Source organism: Aquarana catesbeiana, linkage group LG01 (assembly GCF_042186555.1).
Source record: "Aquarana catesbeiana isolate 2022-GZ linkage group LG01, ASM4218655v1, whole genome shotgun sequence".
In the NCBI taxonomy this organism is placed as follows: Eukaryota; Metazoa; Chordata; class Amphibia; order Anura; family Ranidae; genus Aquarana; species Aquarana catesbeiana.
Genome location: NC_133324.1, coordinates 506,803,631 through 506,822,488, shown reverse-complemented (window position 1 = coordinate 506,822,488; position 18,858 = coordinate 506,803,631). Strand labels below are relative to the sequence as shown.

Here is an 18,858-nt window from a genome sequence, read left to right as displayed (position 1 = left end):
AGTTACCTGGAAGGTGGTAACAGATGCCTGCCTTCTGGGCTGGGGAGCAGTCCTGGAAGAAGCGTCTGTCCAAGGGAAATGGTCCAAATCAGAAATGACCTTGCCCATCAATATTCTAGAGATTCAGGTAGCACGCCTGGCCCTGAAGACCTGGACGCTCAGACTACGAAATTGTCCTGTTGGGATCCAATCCGACAATGCCACAGCAGTGGCCTACATCAATCGCCAAGGGGAACGAGAAGTCGTTTGGCACACAGAGAGGTGAATCATATACTAACTTGGGCAGAAAACAACATGCCTTGTCTATCGGCAGTCTTCATTCCAGGAATAGAGAATTGGCAGGCGGACTACTTGAGTCGCCAGCAGTTTCTCCCGGGAGAATGGTCTCTTCACCCGACATCTTTCTGTCAATATGTTAAAGATGGGGCATTCCAGACGTGGATCTGTTTGCGTCCAGGTTCAACAAAAAGATCGACAACTTTGTGTCGAGGGCAAATGGTCCGCTGGCATGCGGAACAGATGCCTTGGTTTTCCCGTGGAATCAGTTTTCACTGATTTATGCATTCCCTCCTGTTCTGTTGCCTCCACTGCTTCTATGCAAGATTAGGCAGGAAGGGAAGGCGGTGATTCTTGTGGCCCTCACATGGCCCAGGAGATCTTGGTATGCAGAGATTGTAAAGATGGCGGTAGGAGACCCATGGACTCTGCCGCCACGACCTGACCTTCTCTCACAAGGTCCGGTATTCCATCCTACCTTACAAACGCTAAATTTAACGGTTTGGCTATTGAGACCCACATTCTGCAGAAGCGTGGGCTATCAAGTTCAGTAGTGTCTACTCTGGTAATGCAAGGAAGTGGCCTCCAGAGTCATAAAGGCTCTGGAAGGCATATGTCTCCTGGTGTGAATCCAGGAGTTGGCACCCCAGTCAATATACTAGTAAAAAATATCCTAAGATAAACTTCTGCGCTACTAAAGTGAATGCTATGTGAAATGCTGCAAAATCAAAAAAGTGAACACCACTCACTAACTGAAATCTGAAAATACCACAATCAGTAATTGTGCCTGTGATTTTGCGCAAAACAGAATAAACAATAAATAATCAATAAATTTACATAGGTGTTAAATCATATATAAATCAAATAGTCCATAGGTGAATATGCGTGACTGTAGTGCAAATCAATCAAGTGAATAAGATGCGTGAATAATCTATACAGTGATACATCAAAAGTGTAAAGTGCGTTGATAGTAGATCTCGTGACTTTCGTGGTGTTGGATACCCACTAGGGGCTCCCAGAACTCTCACCTTGTTGACATCAAAATAATGCCTTTATGTATCCATTCAGGACTGTACTTGTTCCAATCCAATCGGTGTAGTCGTTCTGGTGCGTCTATGGGGAGATGGCGTTCTCTCCGGTGAATGGACTCCACATATGGGGGGTAATAATTCCTTTTATATTAGGCTGAGCCTTCCAAATCTAAAGTCACGTGTTATGATTTCAGCCTTTTAAGCTTCCTTTTCTCTATTGTCTTCCTTTCTCCATTATTTAAAGGAAGTTACTGCTGAGACAATGCAGCCACGTGAATATATCCAATGTTTCTAGTTTATAGGTTCCAATCCAAGTTGCGGTCAGTGTCGGGCTGTCACCTGTCGGTGTCCCCGGTGGTCACCACCGGGGACACCGGGGGCTGAAATCATAACACGTGACTTTAGATTTGGAAGGCTCAGCCTAATATAAAAGGAATTATTACCCCCCATATGTGGAGTCCATTCACCGGAGAGAACGCCATCTCCCCATAGACGCACCAGAACGACTACACCGATTGGATTGGAACAAGTACAGTCCTGAATGGATACATAAAGGCATTATTTTGATGTCAACAAGGTGAGCGTTCTGGGAGCCCCTAGTGGGTATCCAACACCACGAAAGTCACGAGATCTACTATCAACGCACTTTACACTTTTGATGTATCACTGTATAGATTATTCACGCACCTTATTCACTTGATTGATTTGCACTACAGTCACGGATATTCACCTATGGACTATTTGATTTATATATGATTTAACACCTATGTAAATTTATTGATTATTTATTGTTTATTCTGTTTTGCACAACATCACAGGCACAATTACTGATTGTGGTATTTTCAGACCCCAGTCAATATGTCATAGGTAGAATGCTTGACTCTCTACAGGTGGGATTAGAAATGAAACTGGCCCTGAGTACTATCAAAGGCCAGGTTTCGGCCTTATTGGTATTATTTCAATGACCACTTGCCTGGCACTCTCTTGGTTTGTAGCTTTATTCAGGGGGTAACGCAGCTTAATCCTCCATTTAGGTCACCCCTGAACCCTTGGGACTTGAGTTTAGTCCTGTCGCATTACAGAAACAGCCTTTTGAGCCGATACAACATATTCCTTTGGTCCTTTTAACAAGGAAACTATTTTTCTGGTAGCCATATATTCTGCAAGAAGGGTATCAGAGTTGGCTGCTCTTTCTTGTAAAGAGCCATATTTGATCCTTCACAAGGATAAGGTTGTATTACGTCCTCATCCTAAATTTCTACCGAAGGTAGTGTCCTTTTTGAACCAGGATATTATTCTACCTTCATTTTTCCCAGAACCCTGTTCTGAGGAAGAAAGGTCACTACATTCTCTTGATGTGGTGAGAGCAGTCAAGGTTTACTTGAAGGCGACTGCTCAGGTTCATAAAACAGATGGTTTTGTGTTGCCTGAAGGTCCTAAGAGAGGACAGGCAGCATTGAAATCTACTATTTCTAAATGGATTTGTCAAGTGATTGTTCAAGCTTATGGTTTTAAAGAGGAAGTTCTATCTTTTCATATTAAAGCGCACTCCCCCAGGGCTGTTAGTACCTCCTGGGCAGTGCATCACCAAGCCTCCATGGCTCAAATCTGCAAGGCCGCTACTTGGTCTTCAGTCCATACTTTTACCAGATTCTATCAAGTAGATGTAAAAGGTCATGAGGATATTGCCTTTAGGCGCAGTGTATTGCAGGCTGCAGAATAAGTCCTGTAGTCTCTTGGTGCCCTACTTTTTGTTGTGTCTCCCTCCCTTCAGTTGGCATTGCTATGGGACATCCCACATAGTAAGTACTATGGCTCTGTGTCCCCTGATGTACGATAAGAAAATAGGATTTTTATAACGGCTTACCTGTAAAATCCTTTTCTTTGAAGTACATCACGCGACACAGAGGTCCCTCCCTTCTTTCTAGTATACACGAGGTACTCCCAGTAGTGGGAAGGGTTATATAGGGAGACAACTTCCTGTTTAGGGTGTGCCAGTGTCCATAACCTGAAGGTGGCCTATAACCCACATAGTAACTACTATGGCTCTGTGTCCCGTGATGTACTTCAAAGAAAAGGATTTTACAGGTAAGCTGTTATAAAAATCCTATTTTTTAACAGTCGAAAAAAGTACCAAGTTCAGTTTCTATGGGATACACAACCCTTATAGAATAAACCAAAACTTCCATTACCATCCCTGACAGAGCCAAATCCTTTATTTGTGTCTCACTCTCCCTTTCCCAGACACTGCAGCTCACAGTGGGGGATTTCAGTAACAGAGGCATTGATGTCAATCCAAAAAGCTGTGGGTGGGATTAGGTGTGGCCATGTGTTGTTGCATAGCCACGCCCCGTGCAACATTTTTTCAACCCACTGTAGGGCAAGCCGAAACGTCCTACATGGGAGTGGCTACTTTGCTCTGAAAGGAATGGCAGGATAAACAGATATTGGTGGGACGAAGTGAAAATTGTATCTTCAGCACATACTTTTCAATAGGAGGTCATTATTTTTTAGTTCTACAGTTACATTGCCAGTAAAAATATTACCTCCTCTTATTTTTTTAGAATGAAAGGACAAGTGCGCGTTCCCATTTATATTTTTTCATCAGAGATATACTCCAGGGCTCGACAAACCCCAGGCACCAGGTCGCCATGGTGACCAGAAACCATGTCCTGACTCCTGGGCTGCCGCCAGCCTACTCCCTGCAACTCCCGGCACCACAGACATGCAGCGCTGGGCAGCCGATCCTTCTCTCCCCTCATTATCTTAAAGTGATTGTAAAGTCTTGTGTTTTTTAAAAATAATAAACATGTTATACTTGCCTGCTCTGTGCAGTTGGTTTTGCACAGAACAGCCCAGATCCTCCTTTTCTCGGGTCCCTCTTTGCTGCTCCTGTCCCCTCCCTCTTATTGAGTGTCATCTCAGCCAGCAGCTTTCTATGGGGGCACCCGAGCCGAGTCAGAGCTTCGTGTATCAATTCAGACATGGCGACCCGGCTCCGCCCTCTCTCTCTCTCCCTTGATTGGCTGGTTCACGCTGATTGACAGCCACAGGAGACAATGGCGCGACTGCTGTGTCTCAGCCAATCAGGAGGAGTATCCCGGACGGCTTAAACATTCGTGGACTTCACTGGAGGGAGAAGGGGCTCAAGTAAGTAATTACGGGGGTGCTGGGGAGGCTGCTACACACAAGGGTTTTTTTTTTTTATCTTAATGCATAGAATGCATTAAGATGAAAAACATTCTGCCTTTACAACCCCTTTAAACATTTCTGATTCGGTGAAGAGCCGTTCTCTGCTGACTTTTGTCAAAAGAAACCCAAAAAAAAACAGGCAGCTTGCCAAGTTAATCACAACATCAGAGAGAACTATAAACATTTGTAACACGTGGTTCTTAGATGAAAGGAATGAACTTCGGTCTGTAAATGAGTTCAGTTTAACCGCCATTTTTTCATCTTTCCATCTATTAAATCTTCTGCCCTTGTTGTTTTGACTTTGGATAGTAAGACTTTTTTTCTGCCAGTAAATACCTTTTATACTTCCTGTTTCTTGTCTGGTAAAAAGCCTAGGCTTATGACCTCATGCACAGCTCTCTCTGACTCTTGTGAGAGTTTACCAGAAAGGGAGGGGGGATGAGCCATAAGAGGGCCAATCAGAGCTGTAGGTGTGCCTCCTGTGTGGCTTTGTAAATCCAGGAAGTCAACAGGCAGCAGCTTCAGCTCCCCACAGTTAAAATGGATGCAGCCAGACATAGTGGAGTGAGATCTTTTCAGCATATTTGGCAAGTACAGAATCCAAGTGTGTGTGTGTGTCTGTAATAACACAAGGCCATGTCATTGGCTACAGCAGAATAAAGTGAAGGTTCTGGAGTGGCCATCTCAGTCTCCTGACCTTAATACCATTGAGCCACTCTGGGGAGATCTCAAAACGTGCAGTTCATGCAAGACAGCCCAAGAATTTACAGGAACTGGAGGCTTTTTGCCAAGAGGAATGGGCAGCTTTACCATCTGAGGAGATAAAGAGATTCATCCGCAAATATCACAAAAGACTTCAAGCGGTCATTGATGTTAAAGGGGGCAAAACACGGTATTAAGAACTGGGGTATGTAAACTTTTGATCAGGGTAATTTGGATAGTTTCTGTTGTGATGATAATGATTTAAAAAGAGTAAACACGATTGAGAATAAATGGCTTCAGTCAAACACTAACCATGTTATCATTCATATTCTCTGAAAAATGGCCAAGAAATCATAAATTCTGCCAGGGTATGTAAACTTATGAGCACAACTGTATAATAAAAGTCCACCAGTTTGTGAAGAAAATTTATCCGCAAATACTGTATATGCAATAAGTCCACACTGTGATATTTCTGTGGGTTTTTTTTTCTGTATAACCAAAAACTTAACAGTAAGTGTGTGTGTATATATATATATATATATATATAAAATGTTATGTATGTAGTAAGTTACTACTTAAAAGGCCAGTACTGTGACTAAACATGGAGGAAATATATATATATATATATATATATATATATATATATATATATATATATATATATATATATATATATATATATATATATATATATATATATATATGTGTGTGTGTGTGTGTGTGTGTGTGTGTGTGTGTGTGTGTGTATATATATATATATATACACACACACACACATACATATACATATATATATATATACACACACACACACACACTGGTTAGAGGGAAGCTTCAGAATGGCTAAGATGTTTTTATTACATGTGAGCAGCCTGCAGTTCCTCTTTAACCACTTGCCTACAGGGCACTTTCACCCCCTTCTTGCCCAGGCCATTTTTCAGCTTTCAGCGCTGTAGCACTTTGAATGACAATTGCACGGTCTTGCTACACTGTACCCAAATGAAATTTTTATCATTTTCGTCACACAAATAGACCTGAAAAGGGAAGGGGGGGTGTGAAGGCGCCAACTCTGCTGACACTGTTATATGGTGAAGATGTAATACATACACTTACTGGTAAGTCAGTTCAGATGGGGTGGCGATGTCCATCAGGGGTTGTGTTGTCCTGGGATGTGCTGGTGTGCAGGCTTCACTGGCGATCCTTCACCTCAGGGGATGTTGGTTCCAGGTTGAGAGAGGCTAGACAGCGGTGTCCAGTGTGTGGAAGCTCCACGCTAACCACCCTGGAACCCGGAAGCGGAAGTGATGTCAGCGGTGCACAGGAAGTGTCCAGACACAGATAGGAGATAATGCAGGATACGCGCTCGGGACTTACAGCTCCTTCTACTGGCCTGTTTGCTCTCAGGAGGAGAACGACTTAAATGGAAGTACAGGACATCTGACTGTTGGGATGTGGGCGGGACGTCCGCGGCTGTGGAACCACAACAGCCAGCGGACCCGCATTATGAAAACAAGGATGTAAAAAATAAACAAATAAAGGTTGGTAAGGGGAAAAAATATGTTCAGAGTCAATAGTTTCATGTGCAAAAGAAAAAATGTTTTATTTAAAAAGGATCATTGATTTAATAAGCGACTATTATATAAAAAGAAAACTAATAAAAGATAGGTAAAAAGAAAAAAAAGGAAAGTATCACAAATGGGATTAAAAATTGCATAAGGATGCATTGTTGGTGGACAATGGAGCACATTATGGGATAAAAAAAGTAGAGGGGGATGGGGAAAAATTTTTTATCCCCCAAGTTATGCCATATCCCAGGGTAACAGAAAATGAACCCACTGGGAAATGTCTAAAAAGAGGGGACAAGGATTGATCGTCAAGGGTAAAAATATTGGTAAAAAAAAAAAAAAAAAATTTAGTAAAGGATATATCGATTAAAAAATATATGTAAAATATATATATAGCGGGGGTCAAGCTACCATAAGGAGTGTGTCTCTATTCCTTCATTGAGTCCCCCCGGCGAAAGTGTTCAAGGAATATATCCAGTACGTTTCTTGGTGACATAAACGTTTAAAACGTTCTGCAGTCGGAAGGTCTCTGGGAATGGCCTCTATGACCCAGACTCACAAATAGAGCTTTCTTTTGTTGGTATTTAATCACTGCTGGGTTTTTTTATTTTTTACTAAAATAAAAAAAAAAAAAGGCCAAAATTTTTTTTTACTTAGTTTCTGTCAGTAAATTTTGTAAACAAGTAATTTTTCTCCTTCACTGATGTGCGCTGATGAAGCATTACTCATGGGCACTGATAGGCTGAACTGGTGGGCGTTGATGAGGTGGCACTTATGGGCACTGAGACTGAGGGCACTCACACTTATCATAGGACGGCGTTCCAGAACGAGAGCTGCCCCTCCGTCATTTGATGGTGGGCAGGCGGAAACTGGTTAAAGACTAAACCTTTTCCGACATCTGTTGCTTACAAGTAAAAATCTGTATATATACACATTTATTTATTTTTTGAGTAGAGACCCTAGAAGAAGAAAAGATGGCGGTCGTTGCAATGTTTTATGTCACACTGTATTTGCTCAGCGGTCCTTTAAAAACCCCTTCCCGCCGACCGTACGCAGATATGCGTACTCGGCTTTCCGGGGTTATACCGGGATGATGCCCGCAGCTGCAGGCATCATCCCGGTACCGTTGTTTACAGCGGGCGATCGGCTACCCGAGTATAACAACCGATGCGGCTAAAAGCCTCTCGGCTGTTATACGGGAGGAGCAGGAGGGGACACCCGCCGCTCTTACCGGGCCTCCTGTGCGATCGGGAGGCCCGGTGTCCAATCGGGTGCCTTCGGCGGCTGGGGGCGGGCTGGAACGAAGCTGTGGGCGGCTTCGTTCCAGCCTTCTCGTTGTAAACGCGGAAGCGACGTCATGACGTCACTTCCCCTTTACTCGGCTGTCAATGGCGCCGAATTTAAAAAAAAAAAAATACAGTATTCAGAATTGCCGTTTTCAGCGATCTGAATACTTTGAAGTGCAAAGGAGGGATCGGGGGTCTTTTAGACCCCCGATCCCTCCATAAAGAGTACCTGTCACCACCTATTACTGTCACAAGGGATGTTTACATTCCTTGTGACAGCAATAAAAGTTAAAAAAAAAAAAAATTTTAAACACAATTTATAAAGTAAAAAAATTAATAAAATAAATAAAAAAAAAATTGTTTTAAAGCGTCCCCGCGAACTCGCGCAACGAAGAAAACGCATACGGAAGTCGCGCCCGCATATGTAAACGGTGTTCAAATCACACATGTGTGGTATTGCCGCGATCGTCAGAGTGAGAGCAATAATTCTAGCCCTAGACCTCCTCTGTAACTCTAACCTGGTAACCGTGAAAAAAAAATTTAAAGCGTCGCCTATGGAAATTCATAGGTACCGTAGTTTGTCGCCATTCCACGAGTGCGTGCAATTATAAAGCGTGACATGTTTGGTATCTATTTACTCGGCGTAACATCATCTTTCACATTATACAAAAAAATTGGGGTAACTTTACTGTTTGGATTTTTTTAAAATTCATGAAAGTGTCCCTTTTCCAAAAATTTGCGTTTAAAACACCGCTGCACAAATACCGTGTGATATTAACTATTGCAACAATCTCCATTTTATTCTCTAGATTCTCTGCTAAAAAAATATATATAATGTTTGGGGGTTCTAAGTAATTTTCTAGCAAAAAATACGGATTTTAACTTGTAAACACCAAATTTCAAAAATAGGCTTAGTCATGAAAGGGTTAAACACATTTTTTTTTTTTTTGGAAAATACACTTTAATGAATTGAAAAAAACGTAAAGTTAGCCCAATATTTTTGTATAAAGTGAAAGATGAAGATTATTACACCACGAGAATCATGATCTTTATTCTAAGCAAAAAAAATCTTGATTCCCATTTTCGCCAGAATCGTGCAGCTCTAGTGTGTGCTGTGAGGTGAAGTAGGGGAGATGAGGCAGGTGGATATGCTTTAGAAGAGTCTATGTCCTCTGATAAAACCCTGTGTACCATCAACAATTACCACTCTTATGTGCAGCTGGGCTCCAGTATTTCATGGTAACCGGAAACCCACCAGAGCAATGAGTAGCGTCAACATGGAGGGAACACACATGTAGGCAGGAGGTGGCTGCAAAGAGGCAGCAGAAGATCAGCAGCACTGGGATACTTCTTTCATCCTTTTTTGTAGTTTAATTAAAGTGTCACTAAGGATTCATTTAGATGTGCAGTTGGGTGGTAAAAATGTGCAGTAGAGACATGTTTTTGCCACCCACCAACGCCCACGCTTAAGCTGCATTAGGCCCCTTTCACACTTGGGACTGCAAAGTCGCATGACAAGTCGTTCCCCATGATTTCCAATGACAACCATTCATATTGGTACAACTTCAAAGTAGTCCCTGTACTACTTTGGTCCAACTTTGATGTGAGTTTCACAGGCATTCCCTGAAATCATGGCTGCAAAAATCGCACGACTTTGAAGACGCGATAGTGTGAAAGGGGCCTTGGGCAGCAGATTTGGGTGCTTTTCACATGCCGCAGTCAAGATGCATTAGGCATAATAAGGAGTTTCCCCCTGTAACAGGTTTTTAGTGTCAATCTTTCTGGCCAGCCTATAACCCTGACGGTGTTGGAGTTACTGGCTGTTCTGCTGTGAGTAAGTTAGGGGGCACAAATTACTTGCCTTACCCTGGGCGCTGACAACCCACACTGCACTTAAAAAATAAATAAATAAAAAATTGGCTCCTAACTTTTAGTTGGCTCCTAGATTCAAAGCAAATTTGTCAAGCCCTGGTATACTCTCCTCTATCCCTTGGTTTGTGGCTTGCTGCAGAGTTCATATCCTGTGGCTATTCCTCCACTTGCCACTCCTGCCCTGTTAATCCCAAAGACCATCATTTGACTCAGAGACAGGGAGCTGATATTTTCAGAATGAAGGTGGTGATGGCAGCCTACCAGCATGAACCGTTGAGATCAGTTGGTGTTCATGAGAACCTACAGGGATCTTTTGATTGGCTTGGTCTTTTCTAAAGTGGTAGTTATTTAAAACTAGTATGGTTACTCTTTTCTATGTGTTATTTCTTTGTTTCCTTAGGTTCAAGAAGAGTTTAAGCACAACATGGAAAATGTAGCCATAGACAAGCTGATCAGGAAGTTTGCAGAAAGCAATGGAACAGGCACAGAGCGTCCTGGTGAGAAAACTATATGCTTACCATTGCAGTGTAAAATGCAGCACCAAGCATCATCTGAAAGTGTGCAAAAATGGATGAAAGTGATGTATGACAATCTCTCCATATCTTAGTCTTTTTCTTTTCTTTTATTTCATTTCAGAGGCTGTGGAGTTTGAAGGCTTCCGTTTTCCCACATCATTAGAAGGTCTGTAAAAGATTAACATATGTAGGTAACAAATATTATTGCAAACACTGGAGGTATTTAGTTTTGCTAATAAAGGAAAGAAGATGGATATATAATAGTTAAAGCAGTTTTATGCCCTGACCATGCGTGGGAGTCCTTTGTTCCGGCAAGGAGCTCTGATTTTCTGGCAGCATCTGCCAGATCTTCAGAGCGCATGCACCGCTTAAGTCAGTGGCTGCATTCAAGGTTAATATCTCCTAAACCGTACAGGTTTAGGCGATATTCATTTTACCTACAGGTAAGCCTTATTATAGGCTTACTTGTAGGTAAAAATGTGCAAGAGGAGGATACAACCGCTTTAAAGGCAATGGCATCAGCATACCATGTTTTTTCTTTTTTCACTGAAACAAGATATAATCTATTTTACTCTAAAAACACTCAAATGGCCAAACAAAAAACTCGAGACAGGTGCTGCACTGACGCAGACATTTCATTAAATGAGTTTGTATGCACTTTATGCTGGTATGTATGCAGCAAGTAAAACAAACTTTCTGTAGTGGAACAGCTGGAAACACATGTCTCAACAATCAATCTTGCAGGGGAAGGAGAGGCTCTCGTCTCAAGCACTATTATTGAGGAAAGAGTTTGGGAAGGGCAGCTGGGGCAGGAACCCCTACTGGTTCTGTATTGCCCCGAATGTCCTCTTGCAGGCTGGAAGAGAAAATAGCAGCCTAACCCTGCTAATTACACTGGGAGTTTGAATGACTTGCAGAAATGTGAAACTCCACTGTCAACTTGACAGCCACCACAATCTTAATCAAGAGAACTAAACCTCTTCTGATACACAAAGCATAATGGACAGACTGTCAAACAGGGTGGAGCTTTGCTGGTTGAGCTGCACATATGAAATATGCATATTGGATGCAGATTTACAGTCTTTCACACTAGTCAGTGTAGCCTCTTTACCATCTATCCAGATGTACAACTGAAGGTGTCTCTCTCTCTCGCTCTCACAGGTGTAAAGCGCACATGGTCCAAACCATTCCGTATCCGTGGTTTGAGCAAGAAGGAGAAGGACACGCATCCTGTGTAAGACAAAGACATGTCATCACAATATAAATATGGCAGTATGCCACAGGCTAACAAGTAATTTTGTCCTTTTTTTTTTTTTCCTTTTCCATCTGCAGAGAGTCTAATGAACCAGACTGTGTGGTAAGAAAAGTGTGTACATCAATTTTTGGTGCGTTTTGTGGTTGCTGTATCTTTGTTACCATTATTCAATCATATTTACAACTTTTGGAAATGCCAAGTAGACTAGTGAGGTAAATTTCACAGTAGACAAAATGTATGTTTCTTAGTTGGCTTCAAGGCTTAACAATAGCTGCTTTTAATTTTTGATTTAGTTAATGAATTATTTTTCTAATTTTAAATATGTTTTTGGATGTTACATAGAATCCTTTTCCTAAAGCTCTTCTATTTGGTTCTGTCAGTAGTCCTTCACAGATTTCCAGTAGCACTGTTGTGCATACAATTGCTGTGGATAATTATAACAATGCAAATTTCGGTTCACATAGAGCGTTTCAACTGAATAATTGAGCAAGCTGCAGTGCTTCCAGGCAGACTATGGCCTAGGTTTGTGCACAATGCCAGCTTGTGCTGTAGTGGTGGTGAAAGCATCCAGACCAGAATGGAATTTGGAATTATGATAGATAGATAGATATACCCACACATACATACATACATACACAGTATCTCACAAAAGTGAGTACACCCTTCAAATTTTTGTAAATATTCTATTATATCATTTCATGTGACAACACAGAAGAAATTACACTTTGCTACATTGGTATACAAGCTGTACACTCTCACTACTTTACAGTGTAAATTTGCTGTCCCCTGAAAAAAAACTCAACATACAGCCATAAACCGCTGGCAACAAAAGTGAGTACACCCCTAAGTGAAAATGTCCAAATTGGGCCCAACTGACCATTTTCCCTCCCTGGTGTCATGTGACTAGTTAGTGTTACAGGGTCTCAGGTGTGAATGGGGAGCAGATGTGTTAAATTTGGTGTTATCGCGCTCTCTCTTATACTGGTCACTGGAAGTTTAACATGGCACCTGATGGCAATGAACTCTCTGGGGATCTGAAAAAAAGAATTGTTGCTCTACATAAAGATGGCCTAGGCTACAGTATAAGAAGATTGCCAAGACCCTGAAACTGAGCTACAACACGGTGGCCAAGAACATACAGTGGTTTAACAAGACAGGTTCCACTCAGAACAGGCCTCGCCATGGTTGACCAAAGAAATTGAGTGCACATGCGCAGCGTCATATGCAGAGGTTGTCTTTGGGAAATAGACGTAAGAGTTATGCAGAGTTATATATATGACCTTACCAGGTCCGGCAGATCGTCATTCCTAGTCAGGGCCTCAATAAACTGGACCATAAAATTGTCCTGTAATAGGTTTATACATTTTGCCCCTTAACTGTCCCAACAGTGCCATTACTCCAGTTAGTTTCCGGGTAGTTAAAATCCCCCATTATCACTGTCCCTGCCCTTTCCATCTGTGCAAGGAGCTGAGTCTCCACCTCCTCACTAACACTTGGAGGTCTATAACAAACTCCAATGACAACCTTTTGTAGTACGCACACCCATGTACAGTTCCACCCATAGTGCTTCAGACTCATCACACTCTCCATCAACTGGGTACTCTCACACTCGCTTTGAGATCACTTCTCACATAGAGACAGACACCACCACCCCTCCGTTTTACCCTGTCTTTCCAAAAGAGAGCATATCCAGGAATATTAATAGCCCAGACATGGGAAGAATGAAGCCAAGATTCTGCAATACCAATTAGATCATAGTTCTCCTCGTGCACCAGAGCTTCCAACTTGCCTATTTTGCTTGGCAGACTTTTGGCATTGGTGAACAAACACTTTAACTCATTGTCACATTTTGCCAACGTATGTTGCTTATTTTTTATTTTAGTACAAATAGTACCATTTTCAATGGTTGGTTGTAACATGGGAACATTCTTATCATCTGCCATAGTCCTCCCTCATATAGGTTGCACCCCAATGAAAAGTCAGCCCAGTGCTCTAAAAAACCCAAATTCCTCCTCCTTACACCAGGTCTTTAGCCATGCATTCAGCTCTTTAATCACACCCTGCCTTCACCTTCCATATATTCTATCATTGGTTCCAACATGAACCAAGACAACTGGGTCATGCCCAGCCCCTCCCAGTAATTTATCAACCCGGTCCACCACATGCCGAACCCTAGCATCAGGGAGACTGCAAACCATTCGGTTGAGGCGATCCTGGCGACATATCCTTCTGATTGGAGAATCCCCTATTATCACCAACTGTCTAGGCCTACCTGCACACCCCTCACCACCCCTACTAGATGGGCTGCTCTCCCAGCTGTTAGGGGGAGCAGTGAAATCTAGGGCTGCCACCTCTGCGCTTGATACCCCACATCTTCACCCAACTTGGCGAATCTGTTGGGGAGCTTAAACCCAGGGCTGGCCTTCCTTTTCTGTGAGCCCCTACCACTCCCTCTAACTGTATTAACCCATCTTCCTACCTGATAATCCTGCCTTATCCCTCCATCCTCCCCATTAACCCCACTAGCCACCTGCTCACTGAGGACCCCGATCAAGGTAGTCAGTTCTGCCCAGTGTTGCAATTTGCTCCTACAGATCTGTAAGGCTCGGTTCACACAGGGGCGACTTGTCAGGCGACCTAGTCGCCTGACAAGTCGCCTCCCGTTCTGTGCTACGGAACCGTTCTAATAGGAGCGACGCAAGTCGCTCCAACTTAGAAAAAGGTTCCTGTACTACTTTGGGGGCGACTTGCATAGACTTCTATGCAGAAGTCGTTTTGCAAGTCGCCTTGGAAGTCGTTTGCAGGTCGCCTCGCTGAGGCGACCTGCAAGTTGTGCCGCCCCTGTGTGAACTGGCACTAATGCGAGTTTCCAGAAAGGCAACCTGCTCACATCTGTTGCAGCGGTATCCATGCTGGAGCTGTTGCTCCATTGTTGTATACATGTGGCACACTGTGCATTGCACAAAACCTTCAAACTTATTAATCCCCATTTTCGCAGTTACAATAATAATGTTACTAACAGGAAATGTCAGATGTTACTTACAGGTTTGAGGACTCCTATTATAATCTCCTGTTTTCAACTCTGGTTTTTAACTCACCAGTTAGTCCAGTTCCAGCAAGCAAAAAGGTGGCAAGCTCAAGGATGAGCAGGCTCAGAAATGAGTTCTACAGAAAGTTATATAGGACCTCAAGCACCTGTGACCAATTAACCACTCCCCTTTATTAGTAGTCTGAAGGAAGGAAAGAAAAAAGGCTGTTTAAAAAGTGCAAGGAAAGACCCCAAAAAGAATCTAAAAATGCAATCATAGCAATCGCAGGCACTGACTTTTGTGAGATACTGTATGTGTGTGTGTATGTATGTGTGTGTGTATATATATATATATATATATATATATATATATATATATATATATATATATATGTGTGTGTATATATGTATGTGTGTGTATATATATATATATATATATATATATATATATTCTAAATTGATTTGCATTTTAAAGAGTGAAATAAGTATGTGATCTCCTATCAATCAGCAAGATGTCTGGCTCCCAGGTGTCTTCAGTGCAAGTAACAAGCTGAAATTAGGAGCACCCTCGTAAAGGGTTTATTGTATAAAAGACACCTGTCCACAGAATCAATCAACAAGATTCTGAACGCTCCACCATGGCTAAAACCAAAGAGCTGTCCAAGGATGTCAGGGACAAGATTATAGACCTAGAAAAGGCTGGAATGGGGAAGAAGAGCATCTCCAAGCAGCTTGGTGAGAGGGTGACAACAGTTGGTGCGATTTTCCGCAGATGGAAGAAACACAAAATAGCTGTCAATCTCCCTCGGTCTGGGTCTCCTCCATGCAAGATCTCCCTTTGTGGCATTTCAATGATCATGAAAATGGTGAGGAATTAGCCCAGAACTACACGGGAGAATCTTGTCAATGATCTCAAGGCAGCTGGAACCATAGTCACCAAGAAAACAATTGATAACACTACGCCGTGAAGAACTGAAATCTGCAGTGCCTCCTGTTTAAGAAAGCACATGTACATGCCCATCCAAAGTTTGCTAATGATTGAGGAGAACTGGGTGAAAGTGTCGTGGTTGGATGAGACCAAAATAGATCTCTTTGGCATCAACTAAACTCGCCAAGTTTAGAGGATGGAAACTGCTGTCTATGACCCCAAGAATACCATCCCCATCTTCAAACGTGGAGGTGGAAACATTATGCTTTGGGGGTGTTTTTCTGCTAAGGGGACAGGATAACTTCACTGCATCAGAGGGATGATGGACTGGGCCATGTACTGTCAAATCTTGGACGAGAACCTCCATCTCTCAGCCAGGGCATGGGTATTCAAGCATGACAATGACCCAAAACGCACGGCCAAGGCAACAAAAGAGTGGCTCAGGAAAAAGCACATTAAGGCCCTGGAGTGGCCTAACCAGTCTCCAGACCTTAATCCCATAGAAAATATGTGGAGGGAGCTGAAGGTTCGAGTTACCAAATACTTCAAAACTTTTAATGACTTGGAGAGGATCTGCAAAGAGGAGTGGGACAAAATCCCTTCTGAGATGTGTTCAAACTTGGTGGCCAACTACAAGAAACGTTTGACCTCTGTGCTAAGTCTTCTTTTGCGAAGGGGTCAAATACTTAATTCACTCATTAAAATGCAAATCAATGTTCCCTCCCTACATAGATAGAGAATTTAGTTTTTCTGCTCTGGATTAATGCACTAATTTTATAGCAGGGAATGATAGGTTCGTACCTGAAATAGTACTACTGTGTTTCCCCGAAAATAATCCTGGGTTTTACATTATTTTGGCAACCAAAAACACAGTAGGGCTTATTTTCGGGGTAGGGCTTGCCATTTAATGTGCTGTATTCTTGCCCCCTCTCCCTCCTTGCCTGGCAGGATTCCCCAGTGTGAAGTGAAGTAAAAGTGGTTGTAAACTGCAAGAATCCTCTCTAGTACAGTAGAATATAATGAAAAAGGTGTGTGTTTCTGTAATCAGTTGTCACATACCTTCTTACAGCGCCGCTCGGCGCTTCCATAGCCCGCTGGAGCTCTGTTACATGATCAGAGCATTGCAGAGGGAGAGGGGAGGAGATCCCCCACTGACAGGCAGGAGAAGAGGAGATCAGCTGAGTGCCCCTTGGCACTTCCATAGCCCGCCGTGATCCGAGCATTGCAGAGGGAGGGGGGCAAGATCTCCCGCTGACACGAAAGGGAAGAGGAGGAGATCAGCTGAGCGCTTAGTGGCGCTGTATACCGAAGGTATTTGACTACAGATTATATTACAGAAACACACACACACACACACACACACACACTAGGGCTTATTTTCAGGGTAGGGCTTATATTGCAGCCTTCCTGGAAAATCGGGGTAGGGCTTATTTTCAAGGTAGGCCTTACTTTCGGGGAAACGCGGTATATACAGTATGCTTTAAAAATATACATTCTAGGAATTTGAATGGTATATTGATTGTTTAGTGTTGGATAGGTTGGTATTAATATAGTGAGATCCAAATTCACCAAGGGCAACTGTGCATTAGGTGGGAACGCATTAATATGGTTCAGATGTAATTTGTTTATTTTTTTACTTTTTTATTCTGTCTAATTTAGGGTCTTCCAGATGTTGATGAGGAAGGTTTTACAATTCGTCCTGATGAAAACATAACCAGTATCCTTTGTAACCTATGATCCCCTGTGTAATAACAGCATGCAAAAATATTGCTCCCCCTGTCTTTTGGAAAGAAATAGAGGGGCCCATTTAAACCTATGGGTGCGCATAATGCGTATGTGTGAATGTTTTCTGGCACTTTTTGTTTTTATAAGTTTTAAGCCAGTATTTTTTGCTAGAAGTTTACTTATGACCCCGAAATAAATTTACGGTATACGTCGGCAGAAGGGCACGTACAGGCATATTAACGTACCTGTACGTTGCCCTTTAAGACGCGGCATTGTGGGTGCACGCGCGCCCACCGCGAGCGCTGTGAGTGTGATCGCGGGCTCGATGTCCGCGGGATAACCGCAGTCATCTCATGGAGAGGAAGAACTGGGAGCTGCTGATGTAAACAAGCATTTCCCCATTCTTCCTAGTGACAGGACACTGATCGCAGCTCGCTGTGATCAGTGTCGTGACACACGTAGCCCATCCCCCCTACAGTTAGAACACATCCCTAGGACACACTTAACCCCTGCAGCGCCCCCTACTGGTTAACCCTTTTACTGCCAGTCACATTTAGACAGTAATCCGTGCATTTTTAACCGCACTGATCGCTGTATAAATGTGAATGGTCCCAAAATAGCACCAAAAGTGTCCAATCTGTCCGCCATAATGTCCCAGTCACGATAAAAATCGCAGATGGCCGCCATTACTAGTAAAAAAAAAACATTATTAAAAATGCCATAAAACTATCCCCTATTTTATAGACGCTATAACTTTTGCGCAAACCTATCAATAAACGCTTTTTTGCAATTTTTTTTTTTTTTTTTTTTTACCAAAAATATGTAGAAGAATACGTATTGGCCTAAACTGAGGAAAAAAAATGTTCTTTTATATATTTTTTGGGGATATTTATTATAGCAAAAAGTTTTTTTCCAAAATTGTTGCTCTTTTTTTGTTTATAGTGCAAAAAATAAAAAACGCAGAGGTGATTAAATACCACCTAAAGAAAGCTCTATTTGTGCGGAAAAAAGGAGGTCAATTTTGTTTGGGAGCCACGTTGCACGACCGAGCAATTGTCAGTTAAAGCGACGCAGTGCCGAATCTCAAAAAGTGCTCTGGTCTTTGGCCAGCCAAATGATCCAGGGCTGAAGTAGTTAAATAACAATCTAATACCCCGAGTATATAGATATGTAACATGTGATCCTTTAACCACTTAAGGACTAAGCCTCTTTCTGAGATTTGTTGTTTACAAGTTAAAAACAATTTTTTTTTTTTGCTAGAAAATTACTTAGAACCCCCAAACATTATACTTTTTTTTTTCTAACACCCTAGAGAATAAAATGGCGGTTGTTGCAATACTTTCTGTCACACCGTATTTGCGCAGCGGTCTTACAAGCGCACTTTTTTTTTATAAAAATACACTTTTTTATTTAAAAAATAAGACAACAGTAAAGTTAGCCCAATTTTTTTTATCTTGTGAAAGATAATGTTACGCCTAGTAAA

General features: G+C 42.3%; 1 protein-coding gene across 18 annotated transcripts in view; it reads left to right on the top strand.

Annotated features, from left to right (window-relative positions):
• FCHO1 (FCH and mu domain containing endocytic adaptor 1) overlaps positions 1-18,858 on the top strand; it is a 253,496-nt gene that overhangs the window by 144,911 nt on the left and 89,727 nt on the right. For 16 of the 18 annotated variants that reach the window (XM_073593471.1, XM_073593373.1, XM_073593382.1 and 13 more), the window contains 5 exons: positions 10,325-10,421; positions 10,561-10,605; positions 11,601-11,673; positions 11,772-11,805; positions 17,310-17,367. In XM_073593471.1, the coding sequence (XP_073449572.1) occupies positions 10,325-10,421; positions 10,561-10,605; positions 11,601-11,673; positions 11,772-11,805; positions 17,310-17,367 (307 nt within the window). The remainder of the gene's footprint in view (positions 1-10,324; positions 10,422-10,560; positions 10,606-11,600; positions 11,674-11,771; positions 11,806-17,309; positions 17,368-18,858) is intronic. The other 2 variants (XM_073593488.1, XM_073593480.1) reach the window with 1 other exon arrangement.